This window comes from Pleurodeles waltl, chromosome 8 (assembly GCF_031143425.1).
Source record: "Pleurodeles waltl isolate 20211129_DDA chromosome 8, aPleWal1.hap1.20221129, whole genome shotgun sequence".
Lineage (NCBI taxonomy): Eukaryota > Metazoa > Chordata > Amphibia > Caudata > Salamandridae > Pleurodeles > Pleurodeles waltl.
In genome coordinates this window covers 531301805-531324071 of record NC_090447.1, presented here as the reverse complement: position 1 = coordinate 531324071, position 22267 = coordinate 531301805, and the positions used below count along the sequence as shown (strand labels likewise).

Here is a 22267-nt window from a genome sequence, read left to right as displayed (position 1 = left end):
ATTAACTAATGCACTTGCTTGATCCTTCAGAATTGCTGAACACCAATGATTTGACAAAGCTATCAGCGTGTTTGTTTTATTTGGGTTGGTGGCTATAATTCTACAGACTTGAGAGTTCCAAGTTTCTGTCCACTGGGTCTTGCAAGATCACTGTTCACTATTATTCCTGGAGAAGGATCTTTCAGAGGCCACCCAAGGGAATTTACTGGATTTCACTGCATTTATAAAAGACAAACGTTCACGAAACCCACACTTCTTTGATCACACAATGGTGCTTTACAATCCTCTCAAAGTCTCTGTTAACGGCTACTCAAAAAATGATAGCACAGTTGATATTTGTAGCTTCTATTGTAGGGCAGTACTCTATTCTCCTCTATGAATAAAACAAGCGGGGGTGGCTGGTGAGCTCTAAAAGTATGGTGGCATTAATACCTACATATCTGATTAAAACTGGACTGAAATAGACTTGCTCTATGGGAGTTTCAGATAGTATGGAGGAGGAGAGATTTCCTCTCAGTCTCACCAATGAAAACAATTTAGGAAAAAAGACATACATTCTATCTTCTATACAATTTTCACTTACAGTGCCTAAGAGGTTTCGAACAGGCACTGATGAACTATTACAATAATTTTGGGGCATGATACTCAAACTTTACCCTTCCCACAGTTGTTAAGGCTTATACTCCAAGAAAACTTTGTAAGAATGGAAGCAATGCAATGTTTTTTTTTTATGGAATACCCCTAAAATGTCGTTGGACCCCACATCCCCTACCTTACCCTCCCCAAATCCCTCCCAATCACTGAGTCATTACTAGAAGATGGGAACACAAGCATAAGCAATTTCGATGACTGCAACCACAAATCAGTAAACAAAAATACACATTCATGAAATAAACACAACAAATTAGAACAAAGGCACATAGGAAGAAAATCATAGGATTTGGGCGCTCACAGTGAGTCCATATGGTAAAATTCGAATTCTAAATGTGGCACGGTGCTCCTGGCAAGAGGATCTTCCTTACTCCTCCAATGTTTCAAGGGAAACTACCAAAGAAAAGGCCAGCTGTCAGGGCACTCATGATTAAAAGTTAATACGGTATAGAGACTTTAGCTTTGGAATGGCAATAACACCATAGAGAGTTCATAAACCATTTATTTTTGCAGTACAAAGTTCGCCATCAATATAAAACAAATCATCCTTAAATTCGGATATTCATGCAGTAGCCAAAGCTTTAATGTTCATGTAGCAACCATAGCCAACACGTGTTTCGTCCTATGAGAGAGTATTCTCACGGACTTCATCAGGGCTTGATTCAAAATAAGTTTTATATAGGAAATCAGTCCTAGTAAGACTCTGTAGAAAATCTATCTTCAAAGTAAATATCTATATCCAAGAGAGACACTCCGTGGTGCGATAATCCCACTAGGCTCTCAGTAACGGTGAAACGAATTCGTAGCACCGTTACTGAGAGCCTAGTGGGATTATCGCACCACGGAGTGTCTCTCTTGGATATAGATATTTACTTTGAAGATAGATTTTCTACAGAGTCTTACTAGGACTGATTTCCTATATAAAACTTATTTTGAATCAAGCCCTGATGAAGTCCGTGAGAATACTCTCTCATAGGACGAAACACGTGTTGGCTATGGTTGCTACATGAACATTAAAGCTTTGGCTACTGCATGAATATCCGAATTTAAGGATGATTTGTTTTATATTGATGGCGAACTTTGTACTGCAAAAATAAATGGTTTATGAACTCTCTATGGTGTTATTGCCATTCCAAAGCTAAAGTCTCTATACCGTATTAACTTTTAATCATGTAAACACAACAAATGAAATGATTATTTAATTATCAAACAAATAAAAAAAAAAAATTGTAAAGTGACTTTGGAGCTTTTCTGAGGCCACCTATACTATATTCTATTTGATGCACTTGTATTGCTCACACAAATCAATCTGAGAAAGCCAAATACATTTTTAACCTCCAATTTCAAATTCCTTCATTATTACACAACGTTTTAAACATTTCAGTTTTACATTTTGCTTCTTTATATATGCTCAACTAATCTGTTGATATTTAATTTTCTAAGCTGTTGTGGGCCTGAGTATGCATCGAGGACCCCTGGAACACAGGTTAGAAAGCTGGCAATGATGCCACAATATTAGACAGTATACTGCTTACATCTCCCTACCTGCTCATGCCTCGGGGAGCCAAAGTGCTAAAATCATGAAATAAATGTTGGCAAAGAAGCGCTATTCACAGAAGTTGTGAAAAATCAGCCTTAGTGATAAGTAGCCCGTGGTACCACGGAACCAGAATCGACAATAAGGCTCCAAAGCTTAGCAAGAATTATTATTCTAATATCAACTTTAAAAATATGCCTGTAGCATTGGCTTTTCATTTTCCCTGAATTCAGAAAACAGAAAAAAACAGTTGTTTTCATGTAGAAATAAAACTAAGCATTTTGCTCTAAATAGAAGATTTGAATTTTTGGTAAACAAGTTTAGGCTCCAAAAATCAGTTTGTAATGGTCATGAGATACTATATGTAGGAGGCTGGCCTGGCTTATAGTGGGTACCTTGTGGTACATACACCTTGTGCCACGTCCAGTTATCCCTTATTAGTAGAATAGAGGTGTTCTAGCAGCTTAGGCTGATAGAGGTAGCTATAGCAGAGCAGCTTAGGCTGAACTAGGAGACATGCAAAGCTCCTACTATACCACTTATATCATATAGCACTATAGCATAAGAAAACCAATACTCAGAGTTACAAAAAATAAAGGTACTTTATTTTAGTGACAATATGCCAAAAGTATCTCAGAGGATATACTCCCTTAGGAGGTAAGTAATATACACAAATTATATGCACACAAACCAAAATCAGGTAAGTAACAGTTAGAAAAGTAGTGCAAACAATGTAGAATCACAATAGAATGCATTAGGGAGAAATAGGCCTAGGGGCAACACAAACCATATACTCCAAAAGTGGAATGCGAACCACGAATGGACCCCAGGCCAAGTGTAGTGTGTAGAGGGTCGCTAGGGAGTGTAAGAAAACACTAAGGGTGTCAAAGATACCCCACCCCAAGACCCTAAAAGTAGGAGTAAAGTTACCCTACTACCCCAGAAAGACAGTAAAGTCGAGATAGGGGATTCTGCAAGGACAACAACTGACTGCAAAACACTGAAGACGGATTCCTGGACCTGAGGACCTGTAAAGGAAGGGGACCAAGTCCAAGAGTCACGCAAGTGTCCAGGAGGGGCAGGAGCCCACTAAACCTCGGATGAAGGTGCAAACGGGCTGCCTCCGGGTGGAAGAAGCAGAAGATTCTGCAACAATGGAAGGTACCAGAAACTTCTCCTTTGGTCAGAAGATGTCCCACGGCGTGCTGGAGGATACAGAGTTGTTTCCACGCAGAAAGACCGCAAACCAGCCTTGCTAGCTGCAAGAGTTGCGGTTGAGGATTTTGGGTGCTGCTAGGGCCCAGGAAGGACCAGGAGGTCGCCCCTTGGAGGAGGAGTGAGAGGAGGCGCTCAGCAACACGGAGAAGCAGGCAGCACCCGCAGAGGTACCTGAACAGGCACTTGGAAGATCTGAGGACAGCGGTCGACTCAGAGTCGCAAAGGAGGGTCCCACGACATCGGAGTCCAACTCAGCGAGTTGGCCAATGCAGGACGGAGTGCTGGGGACCTGGGCTAGGCTGTGCACAAAGGAAGTCTTGCAAAAGGGCACAGAAGCCCGACCAGCTGCAGCTCATGCAGTACACAGGATTACTGTCTGGGGTGGGGAGGCAAGGACTTATTCCCACATTTGGACAGAAGGGCCACTGGATTGTGGGAAACACTTGGACCCAGCTCCTGTGTTCCAGGGACCATGCTCGTCAGGGTGAGAGGGGACCCAGAGGACCGGTGATGCTGACGTTTGGTGCCTGCGTTGGCAGGGGGAAGATTCCGTCGACCCACAGGAGATTTCTTCTTGGCTTCCAGTGCAGGGTGAAGGCAGACTGCCTTCAGAGCATGCACCACCAGGAAACAGTCGAGAAAGCCGGCAGGATGAGGCGCTACAATGTTGCTGGTAGTCTTCTTGCTACTTTGTTGTAGTTATCGAGGTGTCCTGGTGCAGTCAGCGGTCGATCCTTGGCAGAAGTTGAAGAGGGAAGTGCAGAGGAACTTTGGTGAGCTCTTGCATTCGTTATCTGGTGAGATGCCCACAGGAGAGACCCTAAATAGCCCACAGAGGAGGATTGGCTACTGAGAAAGGTAAGCACCTATCAGGAGGGGTCTCTGATGTCACCTTCTGGCACTGGCCACTCGGAGCTATCCATTGTGCCCTCACACCTCTGCATCCAAGATGGCAGAGGTCTGGGACACACTGGAGGAGCTCTGGGCACCTCCCCTGGGAGATGCTGGTCAGGGGAGTGGTTACTCCCTTCTCCTTTTACCAGTTTCGCTCCAGAGCAGGGCTGGGGGGATCCCTGAACCGGTGTAGACTGGCTTACGCAGAGAGGGCACCATTTGTGCCCTTCAAAGCATTTCCAGAGGCCAGGAGAGGCTACTCCTCCCAGGCCCTTCACACCTATTTCCAAAGGGATAGGGTGTAACACCCTCTCTCAGAGGAAATCATTTGTTCTGCCTTTCTGGGACCAGGCTGCCCAGGCCTCAGGGGGGCAGAAACCTGTCTGAGGGGTTGGCAGCAGCAGTAGCTGCAGTGGAGACCCCGGAAAGTTAGTTTGTCAGTACCCGGGCTCTGTGCTGGAGACCTGGGGATGCATGGAATTGTCCCCCCCCAATACCAGAATGGTATTGGGGTGACAATTCCATGATCCTAGACATGTTACGTGGCTATGATCGGAGTTACCATTGTGATGCTACATATAGGTATTGACCTATATGTAGTGCACGTGTGTAATGGTGTCCCCACACTCAGTCCAGGGAATTTCACCTGAACAATGTGGGGGCACCTTGGCTAGTGCCAAGGTGCCCACACACTAAGTAACTTTGCACCCAACCTTCACCAAGTGAGGGTTAGACATATAGGTGACTTATAAGTTACTTATGTGCAGTGTAAAATGGCTGTGAAATAACGTGGACGTTATTTCACTCAGGCTGCAGTGGCAGTCCTGTGTAAGAATTGTCTGAGCTCCCTATGGGTGGCAAAAGAAATGCTGCAGCCCGTAGGGATTTCCTGGAACCCCAATACCCTGGGTACCTGGGTACCATATACAAGGGAATTATAAGGGTGTTCCAGTGTGCCAATGAGAATTGGTAAAATTAGTCACTAGCCTGCAGTGACAATTTTTAAAAGCAGAGAAAGCATAAACACTGAGGTTCTGGTTAGCAGAGCCTCAGTGATACAGTTAGGCACCACACAGGGAACACATATAGGCCACAAACGTATGAGCACTGGGGTCCTGGCTAGCAGGATCTCAGTGAGACAGTAAAAACACCCTGACATATACTCACAAACAGGCCAAAAGTGGGGGTAACAAGGCTAGAAAGAGGCTACCTTCCTACACCATCCTACAGTACTACTGTCACAAATTGAGACATGCTACTTTTCATAGGCATTTACCAACTTTAAATACCAGCCATGTCCCTCACATGGTTTAGATTTTCACCATCATTATGCCCGTTATGTTACAATTATATAAAATGATCACAATAATTCAAGAATAGGCAAAACTGTGGCAGGAAGATCATTAAGCAACAGACCGACACAAAAATGATAAAATCATCTATGTCATGTCAAAAAATTGGTACCATTCTGTTAGAGGGTGCCAGAATGTTGCCTTTAATGGCTACAATATGTCAAGGGTTGGGCCCAATTGTCAGGGATAGCCAGAATGTTTCCTAGTATCTCCACAATAAAACAGTGAGCATCTTTATATAGTAAGCCCCAACGGGCACGTCACCCTCTGCACCAGAATTGGACACACACTCACACCAGTTCTCAAACGCATATATCCACACAAGCTATCCACAGCCCACACACGCCCCCCTCCCCGCAGCTTGTTCGGGTCAGATGATTTGCTGGTGGTCCTTCGATCCACATCCAGCCCCGCTGAAGCCTTCCAAGTGGAAAGCACACGGCAACAGGGACTGGTGCTTGCTGGTGGAATTCCTTCTTCTGCCAATCAAATAAGAGTTCTTTCTTTGAGTGAAGGTTGAACCTTTCACTGCTCCTACCTCATGCACAACTATTTTTTGTACATGCACAGTGCATATAGAAGGGGGAAACAACTTAGCCGTGGTCTAATGACAAGCAGTAAGCATGTGCAAGCCATTTGCTCAGCTGGTAGCCGGTGTACCGGCCCACCACTCTGCTAATAACTTCCTTGAGCAACAGCAGGAAAGTGGTGGCTCTGCCCGTCACACTCAAATGGCCAGCCACCATTGTCAACAGGCATTATTTAAATCAGGAGCTGATGTACAGACATGGTATTTGGTCTGACCATTGTGCAAAACTTGACTACTAACAGCAAGGATGCCTCAACAGCCTTTGCGAGCTTATAGTTCCACCCCTAGTTCAGCCTCTCACCTCACTGCCCACCCCTTTCTGCAAGCTTCACCCCTAGCACCCTTACCCTCACAGCTGTGAACCTTTCAGCATGATGCTGTTAATTCTGCAGAGCACACTGTAAAACCGCCAATGCGAACAGTAATTTATTGCTATGTAGCTAGTTGCAATCCATGTGTCAAATACATGCAAATTGTATAGAAGAAATCTACTGCACACAAAAAACCTTTCATCAGTCAATCAGTCCCATCAACCAGCATTCAGAATGGCTACTAAAGAAGCCTTGGCCTCTCAGTTTAGTTCTACACATGAAATTGCCTACCCACTAAGGAATTTAAAACTTACCTGCTCTAGACATTCCTATTCTCTAGGTTTTCCTCACTAGCATGACCAATGAATTAGTAGTATATTGAAATCCTGAACAGTATAAATGTTTGGAGGCCAGGCAAGGAGTTACATGTAGTGTGACCATAGACCTATTCAGAGTTTATGCTTTTAGCAATATTGAGATGGCTACTGAGTGAAACAATTTGTTAAACTCATGGGCTCTTAATAATATCAGTTCGGTTACAAATACCACAATATTATGAGGCTTTAAAATGCGAATATTCTCTGTGGAAGGGAGACAGGCGAAAGCAGCCTTTGGGGTGGGACATCGAGTGAAAAAACGTACCTGGATCAGTGAGTACTTCCTTAGCTGATGCGATATCAATAAATCTTTTTTCTGCTTTCTTCTTCTCCTCTTCATTTTGGAAGTTATCAGGGTGCCACTGTTGCGCTAATTTTCTATATGCTTTAATGATTTCTTGTTTTTTAGCAGTTCTGAAATGAAACCAAACTCAGTAAATTTAATTGCTCTAGATGGAAAATAGCATGCAGCTTCAAGTGAAATACCCCTCCTGCCATTCCCACTACACATGCATCGTTGATCTTTTAGGACAAGGGTAGTCAGTCGGCAGGTACAATTTTATGTTAAATAGGTCTTGCTGATGGTTTCCTTAACAGCAACTGAATCTCCAAAAGGCTAATGCTGCAAGATACCATGACATGTATGTGGAATTTCACTTGTGCGTCTAACTAAAACCACAAGCGGGGCAAGCAGGCAGTCCTGGTGGTTCAGTAGAATGACCAAATCTGATGCATACATTGCTACTGGTTATGCACGACCTTACATAGCCAGTCGTCGATGCTTGCCGCTACATACTTCAAAAACCTGCTGATCAAGACTCTGCTTCGTAGTGTAGTAACTCGTGGCAAGAGGAGTTGGAACCTTCACTATGTGGTATCCTTGCGGTTGCCAGGGAATTAACAAGTTAAAAACAGCAGCGTTATAGAGGAGATAACTATCAACAATTTGTGCCAACAGGGTACACCTCAGACTCCAGAGGGATGATAGTGACGTTTAACAAGTCTGCCCTTTTTGGGATAGATAGGTCCTGGGCAGATTCAGAAGGCTGTCATGTTGCAGTGTCTGGGAAAGTGAAAAGGTGGCATTCATATATGATTGGTGTCTCTCCCACAGAAGCTGCAGTGATTGACATTTGAAGCTTTGAGTTTGTCAGGGACACATGCCTCCCTGCCAACCTCCGAAGTTAGGTGTAGGTTAGAAGCTGTAGTAATAGAAGATGCGGTATCCACTGCAGTATCTCCACTACAAGGGCAATGCTTTGGGACCCCAATAGGTTCCCAGTGGAACTATTCAAAAGACTAGCTAATATACAGTGTCGCAGTCAGACAAGAGGGCAGATTCCATGCTTCTGCTTAGCTAGGATACGGATATTCATAAGTCATTCAATACAGTATCAGTGTACCTCAGTATGATTCTCACCATTCCATTTCACTATTAAACATGGAAACACACATTCTTGCAAAGACTCTTGTCAACCGCATTGCCAGCATTATCGGTATACCCATATCATTTGAGCTTTGACAAGGCTCTGCAGCTGTTTGAGCTATGTCAACTCTGCGACTGAACCTATTGTAGTTCGGCCATAAGATGGGAAGATGGCTTTGCCTCAACTGAATGACCCTTCATATTACAGCACTGCTTCAGATGGGATTAGGTCGAGAGTTTCCGCCCCAGATATGGCATTGCACATGAACCCAATGGCAAGAATTAAAACAAATGGAGTTATATCACGCTTGTTGGGGTTGAAGAGAGGCACAAGGCACGGATGCCCTCTTCTCTTTGTAATATGTTGTTTGGTCTACTACTACTACTAGAGCCACTGACGTGGAATTCAAAGGGACTCGATATTTTGGGGGTGCCGATAGTAGGGAACATGGAAAGATAGAATAACCCTATACACAGGTGACAGACTCCTGTATGTGCAGAACCTGACCAAACAATTGACAGTTACTCAAGAGGTAAACAAAATGAAACCTTGTTCCAGATTCAGTGTTTCATTTTTTTCAAAAATCAGTTATGTTTGATTGTCGTTATCAATGTCAACAATTTCTATAGTTGATACTAATGTTTTCACTCACAACGTAGGAAAGAAAGTCTTTAATTGAAACAAAAAAAAAAAACACAGGACTGAAAAAGATGAGGAGATAAAGCATTAACATTTGAAGGGACCGGAGAAACAATCCAAATGAAGACATGGGTTATTCTTTATTTAGACTCTCATACAATAATAAAATCTTCTGTAATAAAAATGGGCTACAACATTAGAACAGCACTCAAGATAATATTCTGTGACTGCAATTTAGTCGAGTTAAACAAATCTGCTGGGTTTTCATGAAAATAAAACAGTGAGGAACAAAATTATTTGGGCTGATTTGGAAACCATCATTATAAAAAACTGGACACATTACCGTGCCTTCATTGTGACACTTGTAAGAATGTTAATAAAGATCCTTGGATTACACATTAAGTGCAAAAAAAAATAAGTCTTTAACACAATGAAACCAGTGATAAAGACGAAGTGGTGAATGTACTGAAATGTTGTAGTGGAACATTATTGTAACTGGTATTTAGGAACAATGATTATAAAATAGTTAAAATTAAGTTAATCACATAGTAAAAAAAATGGCAAGACTTATTTATCTTAGTTTAAAAAACATTTAATTATAAAACAATGAGAAATTAGTTAGGAATAAGAAGCGGAGCGTTTATGTGACTTAAAACAAAGAAATAAAAAGGCCGTATGTCTTGGGTGGACTTACGGTGGAAGAAAACTATAGGCTGACATGTTCAAGACTGGTGGAAGGGTTGTAGTTTCCTTTGGGAAGACTAGAGGATTAGAGTATCTGTTTTAGGTTGCGCTTTGAATCCATGTCATGAACCCTTGGAGTTTGAGTCTTATAATTGGTGGACTGTTATTGGTATGTGATGCCTAACTTTGAGTACAGTATCACACCAAGAGTAACCCACAGCTTTAGAAAAGCGGCAAAGGGTGTTTCAGGAAGGATTAATCATGAGTGTATACTGCACTCTTGATCTTTTTTGTGGCTCACCCAAGTGGATAAAATAAGAGCATAACAGTGGAAACCAAAAGTCGGCAAGTCTTGCTTTGTGTTTTAGGATTTGGCATATGCTGCTAAATTCCAACTGTTCTGGATGGGTTTATTTGCTAAACCGACAGTTCCGTTTGCATATACATAAGACTTCAAGGCACCAAGAAGAGACATAAAGGAAAACTCACCTTTTAATACCCAAAATTTTGTAGTAATCTTTTTTTTTAGACTGCTTCAGTAGCTTCTGTGCTCGATCCAGTCCCTCTCGGATCTCTTGGTCGTTGTCGCTGTTCTGCTGCGCAGTTTCATAGTCTCGAATTGCTGGCCACAGAACAGACAACAAATAGAAAATAATAAGCAAAGCAACATGACGAAAAGGAAAAAGTTCACCGTGAATGCCATCATGAATTAGTGATAACTATTACGAATTTCATATGGATTATGTGATCCAATAAGAAATAACATTTTAGTGTTCGGACCTCACTACTAACTTTAAAAAGTACTTACAAAAACAGAACACCCAAAAATGAATATACACACAGATATAAAAAGAAGATGTTTTAGTACGAAGTAACACGGCAGTGCATATTATCATGATAAAAAAACTGTATAGGTTTGTAACACCTTCTAGAATACTGTTTTGCACTCCCTGAGGTTCTGCACGCATGCGAGACTGTTTCATATAAATCATAGAGCAAACAGTCAATCAACAGTTTACAAACTTCGCTAAAGGAGTCATAAAAAACATGCTTCTGGGGACAATATCAAACTACAGCACTTTAAATTGTAAGTTTTAACTATGAAGGAAAAGTTACTTACCTTTGTTAAAGAGCTTTCTGACGGATACTCTACCTGTAGATTCCTCAAAAGTTTAATACCAGGCTTCAGACTGGATCTGGAAAATTTTAAAGCTCTATGTCACCAGTAGGGGGCTGGCTTTGTATCAGCGTCAGAAGTGATGCTAAGAGACATCTCTGAATCCATTTAGCACCCGCCCGGTGCACCATCATCTGCTTCCATGCATCTTTCGCCATCTTTGAGGTGACCAGACCGAGTTGTATTAATTAGATAAAGTGCAGCGCCAAACTCTACTTGGAACCTTATTGATCCTAACCCTTTAATTAAATTTATCAGATGGGGAGGTGGGTGGAATTGGTGAGGAGAGAGCAGGTAGAGTATCCTCCAGAAAGATCACTACTAACTTTTTTTTCCTAATGGATTCTTCTATCTGCAGATTCCTCACCAGTTGAGTAGACTACCAAACAGTCGTTTTCAGAGAGGAGGGCTGATAGATGGCTAGAGAAAGAAATCTTGCAAAACAGACCTGGCAAAGTGCCAAATCTATGCACCTTTGAGTCTAAGCAGTACTGGTTTGGCGAAAGTGTGGGAGATGCCCATGTCACTGCCTTTCACATTTCCGCAATAGGAATGCCTCTTGTGAGGCTAGAAGAGGAGAACTTTGCTCTGGTGGAGTAAGCTCAGATTTCTTGAGGTGGCTTCCTTTGGCAAGTGCATAGCCCATTTTGTTGCAAAGGGCGATCCAGCAGGATAGTGGCTCTTCTGTACCGTCTTTCTTTTCCTACTGCCACAGTAACCGACAGAGAATTGGTTGTCTAGTCTGATTTCTCTAGTGCGGTCTGGATAAAAATACCCTTCAAAACTGCCAGCCCAGAGTCCAGGTGATGCAGCCGTTCCTCCCCCTTTATGTGATGGCGATGGGGTAGAAGAATGTGAGGGTAATGGACTGGCCTATGTGGAAAAAGGCTGTAAATGGGCAACAAAAAGACCATCTGTAGGACGTTGGCTCTGCATATACTATCTCAAAGTGAGAGAGAGTGTGCACAGAGTCCAAGGGTTCCCCTTAGAGGTTGATAGTGGCAAAATTAGATAATACTAATGCTCTATTTTGTGGTAGTGTGGTTGAGCAATAGGCTTATCAGAGGGTAGTGTTAAGCATTTGTTGTACATACAGGCAATAAATGAGAACACACACTCAAAGACTTAACTCCAGGCCAATGTGGAAAAATATTATTTTTTAAATTTATTTTAGAACCCCAAGATTCAGAATTCAAGTAAATACATAAATTGTAAGGTACTTGGCATAGGTAAGTATGGAACTTTGAACTAAAACAGTAATGTACACAGTTTTGTCAAGCATGTCAATAAGCTATCTTAAAAGTGGACACTGCAAAAATCAACAGTTCCTGGGGGAGGTAAGTACAAGTTAGTTTATCAGGTAAGTAAAGCACTTAAAAGTTCAGTCTACGGGGCATAGGCAGGCACACAAAATGCACCCTCAGAAGCACAGGGGCGGCCAGGTACAGTGTGCAAAGTAGGTGTTGGGTTTTAGGTTGAAATCAATGGAGAGACCCGGGTGGTCACTCTGGCGATGCAGGCAGGGGACAGGGGGGCTTCTTGGGCCAGCCACCAATTGGGCAACAATGAGGGCCGCCTGCTGGTCACTCCTGCACCAGTAGTTGGTTTCTCTCCGGACTGGGGGCTGCGGGTGCAGTGCTTCTTCCAGGCGTCGGGTTCTTTGTTACCTGGCAGCCGCGTCAGGGGGAGCCTCTGGATTCTCTCTGCAGGCGTCGCTGTGGGGCTGCAGGGATGTCGTCTCAGGGTGTCCATGTCGTTGGAGTCACCTGTGGGTCCCCTCTGCACAGTTGCTTCTTCTGAACACGGGCCGGGGGCCGTTGGGTGCAGAGTGTTGGGGACTCACGCTTCTGGAGTGAGGCTGGAGTCCCTTTAAAGATGGTTTCTTTGTTGATGTTTGGACAGAACCGCTATCCACAGTAGTTTCTTGGTCCTTTGGTTGCAGGGCAGTCCTCTGAGTCCTCAGAGGTCACTGGTCCCACTGGATGAGTCGCTGTGCAGGATCTTTGAGTCTGGAGAAAGGCCGATAGAGCTGGGGCCAAGTCAGTTGTCGTCTCAGTCGTCTCTGTGGGGCTCTCAGGTCAGCAGTCCTTGTTGTTGTAAGTAGTCCGGAATCTGAAATCCTCAGTTCAGGGTCACCCCTAAATACTGAATCTAGGGGTGTGTTAGTGTCAAAGGGCAGTAGCCAATGGCTACTGTCCTTGAGGGTGGCTACATCCTCCTTGTGCTCCCTTCCTTTGGGGAGGGGAGCACATCCCTATCCCTACTGGGCTAAATCCACCAAAAAAGATGGAGGATTTTCCAAGGAGGGGGTCACTTCAGCTCTAGTCACCTTAGGAGTGGACCTGGCTGAGGGGGTGACTCCTCCTTGTTTTTCTCATTATCTCTCCGGACTTGCCGCCAAAAGTGGGGGCTGTGTCCTGGGGGGCAGGCATCTCCACTAGCTGCAGTGCCCTGGGATATTGTAACACAAAGCTGAGCCTTTGAGGTTCACTGTTAGGGGTTACAGTTTCTGCAGGGGGGAGGTGTGAAGCACCTCCACCCAGTGCAGTCTTTGGTTCTGGCCTTAGAGAGCACAAAGGCTCTCACCTAATTGGGTCAGAAACTCGTCTTAGTGGCAGGCTGGCACAGACCAGTCAGTCCTGCACTGAAGGATTGGGTAAAATACAGGCGGCATCTCTAAAATGCTCTCTTGTGTGCATTTTTTAAATAAATCCAACACTGGTATCAGTGTGGGTTTATTATTCTGAGAAGTGTGATACCAAACTTCCCAGTATTCAGTGTAGTCATTATGGAACTGTGGAGTTCCTTTTTGACAAACTCCCAGACCATATACATAATATGGCCACACTGCGCTTACAATGTCTAAGAATGGACTTAGACATTGTAAGGGCATAGTACTCATGCAACTATGCCCTCACCTGTGGTATAGTGCACCCTGCCTTAGGGCTGTAAGGCTTGCTAGAGGGTGACTTACCTATGCCAGCAGGCAGTGTTTTGTGGGCATGGCACCCTGAGGGGGATGCCATGTCGACTTTGCCTTTTTCTCCCCACCAACACACACAATCTGCAATGGCAGTGTGCATGTGTTAGGTGAGGAGTACCTTAGGGTGGCACAACACATGCTGCAGCTTTTAGGGACCTTCCCTGGTCACAGGGCCCTTGCTACCACTGATCATTTTTCAAAGAGGTGAACAGGTCCACCTTAGAAGCACTCCACTTGCAAAGATATCCAGAACTAGCTTTAGCAAAAGACTCCCCTTGTGATCAACAAGATAACACTCACTCTAGTTTTGGCTATGACAGACTCCACAAGGTGATTTGCAGCTAACCAAATCCCTTGGTGGAGTGACCAAGAACACAGTCTAAATACATCTAGACAAGGGATCTGATACCCTAATCCACCTTATTTGTTCACGTACCACATCACAGTTATATTGTCTGTCAACCAACCTTAAATGGATGGGAGGAAGGCCTATAGCACCAGCCAAATAGACCGCAGTTCTAGCAATTTGATATACAGCAACTGCTGCTTTGGAAACTAGAGACACCTGATCTCCAGATCCTCCAGAAGTGCTCTCAGTCCTAGACTGGAGATATCCATCACTATCATGGCCACGATTGGAGGGGAACTGAATGGCATCCCTCAGTGAAGGTTTGCCTTGTTGCCCCTCCAAGACCACATGGGCCAGTGTTCCAGGAGACCCACAATGATGTCAGACAGATCTCCGCTGTATTGGAACCACTGACTGTGGAGCCGCAAACGCATATCACTCATATGCCAATGCAAATGTGTGACCAGGAGGTTACAGGAAGCCAGCAGGCGTAAGATAATAAAACTATCATGACTGGAACTCTTTCGCTTTCCAGGAAGGACAACCATTTTCTGGATGTTGTGGGTCCTCTGAGAAGGAGGGAAGACACTAAGAAGGTTGGAGTACAGAATCAGCCCTATGAACAGAAGATGTTGGGAGGGCTACAAGTGAGATTTGGGCCTGTTGACTGAAAAGCCCTGGTCAAACAGCAGAGCTGCTGTTGACTGCAGATGATGCATCACGCTCCAGCAGCACAGTCTTGAGCACCTAGTTGTGCAAGTACAAGGAGAGTGGAATACCCGATCATTTCAGACAACCTGAAACCACTGGCATCACCTTGGTGAAGATTTGAAGTGCTGATGTCAGTCCAAATAGGAGCACTGCAAATTGGTAATTGCTGGAACCCACCACAAAACACAAGTTTGTCTTGTGCCACAACAGGAAGGACTAGGATGTGAAAGTATGCATCATGCATGTCGAGTGACACCATCTAGTCGGCGGCTTTTAACACCAACAGGACCTGAACTTGGGTCAAAATCTTTAACTTCTTCCTGAGGCAGAAGTTCAGAACCCTGAGGTCTAAGATTAGACCCAGACTGCCATACTTCATTTGAATAAGACATTTATGGGGAATAGCAATCTTGTCAAATCTGCTATGGTGCCAACTGCACCGCTTCTTTCGAAAGGATCTCTGACACTTCTTGCTTCAAGGTGGAAAGAAGATGTTTGGACAGAGTGGAGGATTTTGGAGGGGGGGGGGTCTTGGAGGAAGGGTACTGTATATCCACCTTCTGTTAATCTGAAAAACCTACTGGCCAGCAGTAACTGCCTTCCAGACTGTTAAAAAAGTAAGAAACCCAAGCCTTCCAAAGGCTACTGGTGTTGTGGCAGAAGAAAACTAGGCCTGCATTCTTTGTGGTGGGGAGAGTGGGTGGAGGGATCCATGGCCTTTACCTCTAGTCCTGCTTCAGTATTGCCTTACCAGAGGGCTTTTGGGCTCTTGCACCGGTGCCTATACAGATCAGCTTTGGTGAAAGCTAAACCATCTAAAGAGGCCTCCAAAGCAACTAAATTGTCTGTAATCCTGTTGAGGATGGTGGACACCTAAGGGATCTGGCTGCAGCATTAGTAGCCGTAAATCACCACAGATCTAAGCATGTTCTAGCGCCAAATAAGTGGGTGCCATCAAAGGGTAGATCCATGAGAGTGGCTTGCAAATTCATTTAAAGCCCTAGAGTGAAAAGCAAAGCCTGACGGCGAACTGCTACTGAGGCCTCCACAGCACGGGCCACTGAGTCCTCAGTATCGAGACAGACAATGATGTGGGGCCAAGCATTCTGGTCATCTTTGATGACCTCCGAAAAAATTGGCCTTGATAGCATCAGTGACCTAGGAGGTGATGACCAAATGGGCCATGGCCCATTTTTCCCAGCCATCATTATCTGCATTTATAGGTACAAACTAGGAAGAAGCAATCATGCAAAATAAACTAACATTGAGGTAGCTAATGATCCAGTGTAACAAATGAAGGACCTTCGCAGGGGGATTACCAACCTATGCAGCAGTCATAGAGGTGTTGGGGGATGCTTATGTGTAACTTTGTAAGGGATGTTAAGGAATAATGATGATCATGAAGAAGCAGGCTATTAGTGTCTGGGCACTTCTAGCCTGTATTGCTATTTTAAGCTAGCTGGAGATAGCTGAACTAGAAAGGGGGGCTTAATGACGGACGGAACAAGCCTCAGTTGGAGAAAGGCTTGATAGTTCGAAACTTGGTAGAGCCGGGTGGGTGAGAGGAGCTATCTGCTTGGGGGTGGGAGGGGTTATGACTAGTAGATAAAGAGGGTACTTCAAATATACATTAAGATAAGGAAGGAGCAAGCCAAACTTTATAATGATAATAGAAGTGAGATCTAGGGAAGAAGTGTGTTGTCTTTGGTGAATGCTTTTACACTCTTTAACATGGCATTCCTATTGCCCACCAATGGGCCCCTACGAAGGCACCTGTACTGTTCACTGACTGGGGATTTTGCCTTCAGCACCATCACACATACTAGTAGCCTGCTAGCAAGCCTCCAGTGTGGAGGAATCATGGCCTTCCAATGTATGGTAATAGTTTACTTAGGCAGATGTAAGGCAAGAATAATAAACTGACAAGCAAATGTTTTTTTTAGGTGTTTTATAACTACCTCAGGCAATAGCCACCCAATCGAGAGGGGCAAGCTTCTCGATAAGGAAGGAAATAAAGTAAGTCTGCAGGTCCGGCCAGTGTTCCCCAATGACAAAAGCATATGCCGGATTTCAATTGTATTTGTATAGCGCTTTATACCCCTGACGAGGCGTTGAAGCGCATTTCAGGGAGAGGCATGCTACTCCAGAACCCAGAGGAATTAGTGGTGGATCAGTATAGGGAAAATGTGAGTACAGTGTTAGTATCAGTATGTGTTAAATTGACGTCTGCGGTGTCTGCTAAGCAGCGGGGGCAAGAGGCATTATCAGTGGGGAAGAATCTGTTGATAGCTGCAGGGGACAAGTAAACTCTATGCAGGACAGAACTGAACGAGCCTGAAATTTGCTTTATGAGAAGCCGCATGGGGGTACGAGCTTGCCTTCAGTTCATTCCTTGTCATGGAAAACTCCCTCTGCTTCGCTTTCCATTTCTCCTAGAGGCTGGAGCAGTTTGCATGTTTATCAGAAGGTATCTATGAATCCAAGTTATGTGTCTGCACTCATGGCCTGCTGAGTAGAACAAATGAACCCAGGGAGGGGGAGCTAGGGTTCGGCCTCTGAGATCGACCAGTGAGCGTGGACTTTGCGAAGAAGGGTGCGGCGCGTCAGGAACTGGCCCTCGTGTATGCTGATCTCTCACTGAATTAAATAAGAGATGGCTATCCACGAAAGATCACCTAATATCGTTGCACCCCACTCAGAAATGTAAGGCTTGGCCCCTGGGGATGGTGTCCCCAGTGTCTCTAAGAGGCTTAGGGAGTGGGCCGCATGCCCCTCTCCCCTTAAAAACATAACTGGCCCCAGGGGAGGTTTTCCCCGGAGGCTTATTAGGGCTCGGTTGTGGGGGCGCACACTCCACGCCCCTAAAAGATAAATCCGCCGACCAAGAATCTTAGCTAGCACTAGACTTAAAATGGTAAAGGTGCAATGAAATAAAGCAATATACGTTTCACCAGGAATATTTTATTTTCTTAAAACACGTGCCAACATTGTAACGCAATATAGACATTTTTTTTTTTGCAAAGTGGCAGTAGGCGCGTTAAATAGCTACATGTCATGTTCTGCATTTCAGCCTTAAATTAGTTTGCCACAAAAATAAACTCGTTATCCCACCATCATCGAATAACGTTCACATCGCGAATGTAATGTGCTTACCGCCCATTTCACGCCTATATTAGTACTCTCAGGGCTGCTTTGGATTTAACAAGAACACGAGCAGTGTCTCTCCCCAACAGCGGTACAGTCTTCAAAGACTCATTACCGACTTCCAACCTCCCAGGTTCCTTAAGCAAGACAAAGTATTTGCATCGCATTATTTTGGAACAGATGTTCTTGCTCAGCGGGTGTTACATGAATATATATATATATTTTTTTTTTTTGCAATTTCGGTAGAAGGCGGCAAGAGGCGAAAGCCAGTTGTATGTGTCGAGCCTCTTTACTACACGGACAATTCACATCAAAAGCAAGAGGTTACGACAGAAATACTAACACGTCAGCGGTCTCAAACTGAGCTCTCACACACCAACTTGAAGAAAAAAACAAACACGCGAAAAAAAAATCTGTTGTCGCCTGCCTGTCTCCGCTGTGCATCAGCGCTCGCGCGCAGCACTTTCTCTGCCAACTTTTGACGGTTTGAGACTTTTGCCCAGACACTAAAAAACTCACCGCAGGATCCGCCGGTGCAAATATGCTGGATATGCTGCGGGACAACATACATACTGGGGAGCTTCACATCTCATCCGACTAAGTGCAGATGTTCTGTAATTAAAATGTCTTCATGGAAGATAAAAGGTTATATGCTGCAACCATCAATACTTTATCTTTACGACATGGCAATAAGTGGTTTAGCCGGGAATATTTCCCGCTGGTTAATGTCACAGGCTTTGCGACATAACTCAGAAGGATTGGCGAGTGAAGCCTTTAATTGGGCTCGGTGTTAAAACGGGTCCCAAAAGCCAGACAGAGACGGTGTATTGTGTAACAGAAGCTGCCATGCGCTGCGGTTCTTCCGAGCTGAATGTTCACTTTCAACTCTGCAAACAATTAAGCAGAAATAAAGTGGGCCGGCATGGCCTTCAAAAGGAGACCAAGTGTGGCGCAACATGATGGCTCCGCAAGTATTTTGCACAGAATAAAACAGAAATGTTGGGGTGCAAATGTCCCGTGTAGGGCTTTGCGAGTGCGCATCCCAGATCTTAATTATCGAATTGCAAGTATCTACAGTTGTTTGATTTTTAGTGCCCAGACGCAACAATCCTGCATTTGTGGGGCCTTATAAATAGAAAGGTGCTGAAGCCTGAGCCCCATGAGGGAGGTGGGTGTGTCTGCTCTGGTTCACTGATAGTTAGGGGTGATCTTCCAATACGCTTTCTGATAGAGTGTTATAAAGCATTTCGTTTTTGTTTTGGTGGCGTTGGAATTGCATTTTCTGCTACTTTCACAAACAGGATCGTTTTGGGATCGCAATTAGGCCCGTGCAGGTCCAAAACAAGTGGCCATATTCGCGGATCGTGCACTTTCATGAAACATCATTTGGTTAGTCTAACTGGGCTCATTTTTTGAGAAAGTTCAGTAACGTAAACATTTTAAAGCCTTTAGAACCAGTAAGATTGGTAAAAACTCTAAGCAAAATAAAATAGCTCATTGGCCACAATGCTTGACCTGTCTAGGGTTGCCACCTGGCCGTTTTTTTTTTTTACAGGCATGACCAGTATTTTAATATCTTGGCCAGTACGAAAATAAAGAAAATCATCCACAGTTTGTATTTTTTCCTTTGATCAGTATGTATTTTAAATAGACAACGTCTGGTGAAAACACTTTAAAATGTGTTCGAACGTTGCCTTGTTTATCCATGACCAATAGTTAAACTAAACAAAGACAGAAAATCCATATTAAAAAGAATATGGGGTTTTTATATAGTGTGCTGTTCAATTATCATGGCTTTTTTGTAGTTTCATATACGATGAACTCGGCAAAGGGCATTGGAGCGAGAAGTGATTTGCCCAGAATCACAGGATGCTGAGCCAACGCCGGGACTGAACCCTGGTGTCAGCAACATCGGCTGTAACTAATAAAAGCTTAATAAACGTTGTCTTACACCCAGGCCTGCGCAAATACACACACTTTCTCCAGGTAAGCCTGAAAGACATTGGGGCAGAGGTGATAACACTTATTTCACCACACGTCCACCCCACGATAGCCCCAGGGCGATGGCCTAGCAGGGGAGGGGCTCAAGAAAAAGTCCTGCCCCTCTATTCATATGGATATGGCCCTGCATTTTATTTATAAAAGCACCACATTTGGATCAGAGACAGACCCTATCCCTTCCCCATCTAAATCTGACAGTAGTGACAGATGCATCACTCCTGGGATGGGACAGCCATCTGGGAGAGGCGGAAACAGGTTTCCACATCAGCCTGTCAGAGCTCTGTCTGATCTGGATGGCATTGAAGGCTCCCCCCCAACCCAATCAAGGGAAAGATGGCGCAGGTGTTCAGGGATAACACCACTGCCATGTGGTATTGCAACAAGCCAGGCCGGATGGGGTTGTGGACTCTTTGTCAGGAGGCTCCTCGCCTCTCTGGGCGTGGCCGGAACAGCAGGGCAGATCTATGGTGGTTTAACATATATGGAATTTATTACCCCCAACTATAAGAGCCACAGATAACTATCTTGTCTTCAGAAAACTACCCAAGAGTTGGCTCTTTCCTTCATAGCCACCATATTCAAACAGCTATGGACTGCATATGCTTATGTTGATAAATATTTTTTTCTGATTATGTGTATATTCTAGTTATATATAGTTCTTTAGAAAATATGTATCGCTACTATGTCACAACAAGAAACTACACACACTCTCTTTAAACCTGTTTAACTAATGTATATTTACTCATGGTTTATGTATATGAATGTACATATATGTGTGTATGTACGTATGTGCGTGTTTGTGTGTATATATGGAAAATGTCACTTACCCAGTGTACATCTGTTCGTGGCATGAGACGCTGCAGATTCACATGCTGTGCATATCCCGCCATCTAGTGTTGGGCTCGGAGTGTTACAAGTTGTTTTTCTTCGAAGAAGTCTTTTCGAGTCACGTGATCGAGGGACTTCTCCCATTTCGGCTCCATTGCGCATAGGGGTCGAATCCATCTTAGATTGTTTTCCCCGCAGAGGGTGAGGTAGGAGTTGTGTATATAGTAATAATGCCCATGCAATGGAGTAAATATGTATGTACATAATGTGACTTAAAAGTGTTATAATTACAAATTTTCAAATGTACAAGTTTAATTTCAGTTAGCCTATAATGGCTACAGGCTCCCGGGGAGGTGGGAGGGCACATGTGAATCTGCAGCGTCTCATGCCACGAACAGATGTACACTGGGTAAGTGACATTTTCCGTTCGATGGCATGTGTAGCTGCAGATACACATGCTGTGCATAGACTAGTAAGCAGTTATCTCCCCCAAAGCGGATCAGCCTGTAGGAGTTGAAATTGTCTGAAATAATGTTCTTAGTACTGCTTGTCCTACTGTGGCTTGTTGTGTTGTTAACACATCCACGCAGTAATGTTTTGTAAATGTATGAGGCGTAGACCATGTGGCTGCCTTACATATTTCTGTCATTGGTATATTTCCTAGAAAGGCCATTGTGGCGCCTTTCTTTCTAGTGGATTGTGCCTTCGGTGTAATAGGCAGTTCTCTTTTAGCTTTAACATAACAGGTTTGAATACATTTAACTATCCATCTGGCAATGCCTTGTTTGGATATTGGATTCCCTGTATGAGGTTTTTGATAAGCTACAAACAATTGTTTTGTTTTGCAAAACTGTTTAGTTCTATCAATGTAGTACATTAGAGCTCTTTTTATGTATAATGTATGTAATGCTCTTTCAGCTAGAGTCTGGTTGTGGAAAAAACACTGGGAGTTACACAGTTTGGTTTAAGTGGAACGGTGATATAACTTTTGGCAAAAATGTTGGATTTGTGCGTAGAACCACTTTATATTTGTGTATTTGTATAAAGGGTTCTTGTATGGTAAAGGCTTGTATTTCACTCCCTCTTCTGAGGGATGTGATAGCTATTAGAAATGCTACTTTCCAGGTTAAGTATTGCATTTCACAAGAGTGCATGGGTTCGAATGGTGGACCCATGAGTCGTGTTAATACGATATTGAGGTTCCACGAAGGAACTGGTGGTGTTCTTGGTAGAATGATCCTTTTAAGACCCTCCATAAATGCTTTTATGACTGGGATTCTAAATAGTGAAGTTGAATGTGTAATTTGCAGATATGCTGAAATTGCTGTGAGATGTATTTTAATGGACGAAAAAGCTAAGTTAGATTTTTGTAAGTGTAGTAAGTAGCTTACAATG

At 43.9% G+C, this 22267-nt stretch overlaps 1 protein-coding gene across 2 annotated transcripts in view; it reads right to left on the bottom strand.

The window, feature by feature from the left end:
• Positions 1 to 22267, bottom strand: part of DNAJC3 (DnaJ heat shock protein family (Hsp40) member C3) — a 280281-nt gene that overhangs the window by 4621 nt on the left and 253393 nt on the right. For both annotated transcript variants that reach the window (XM_069204566.1, XM_069204565.1), the window contains 2 exons: positions 10169 to 10301; positions 7195 to 7343 (listed from right to left, as the gene is read on the bottom strand). In XM_069204566.1, the coding sequence (XP_069060667.1) occupies positions 7195 to 7343; positions 10169 to 10301 (282 nt within the window). The remainder of the gene's footprint in view (positions 1 to 7194; positions 7344 to 10168; positions 10302 to 22267) is intronic.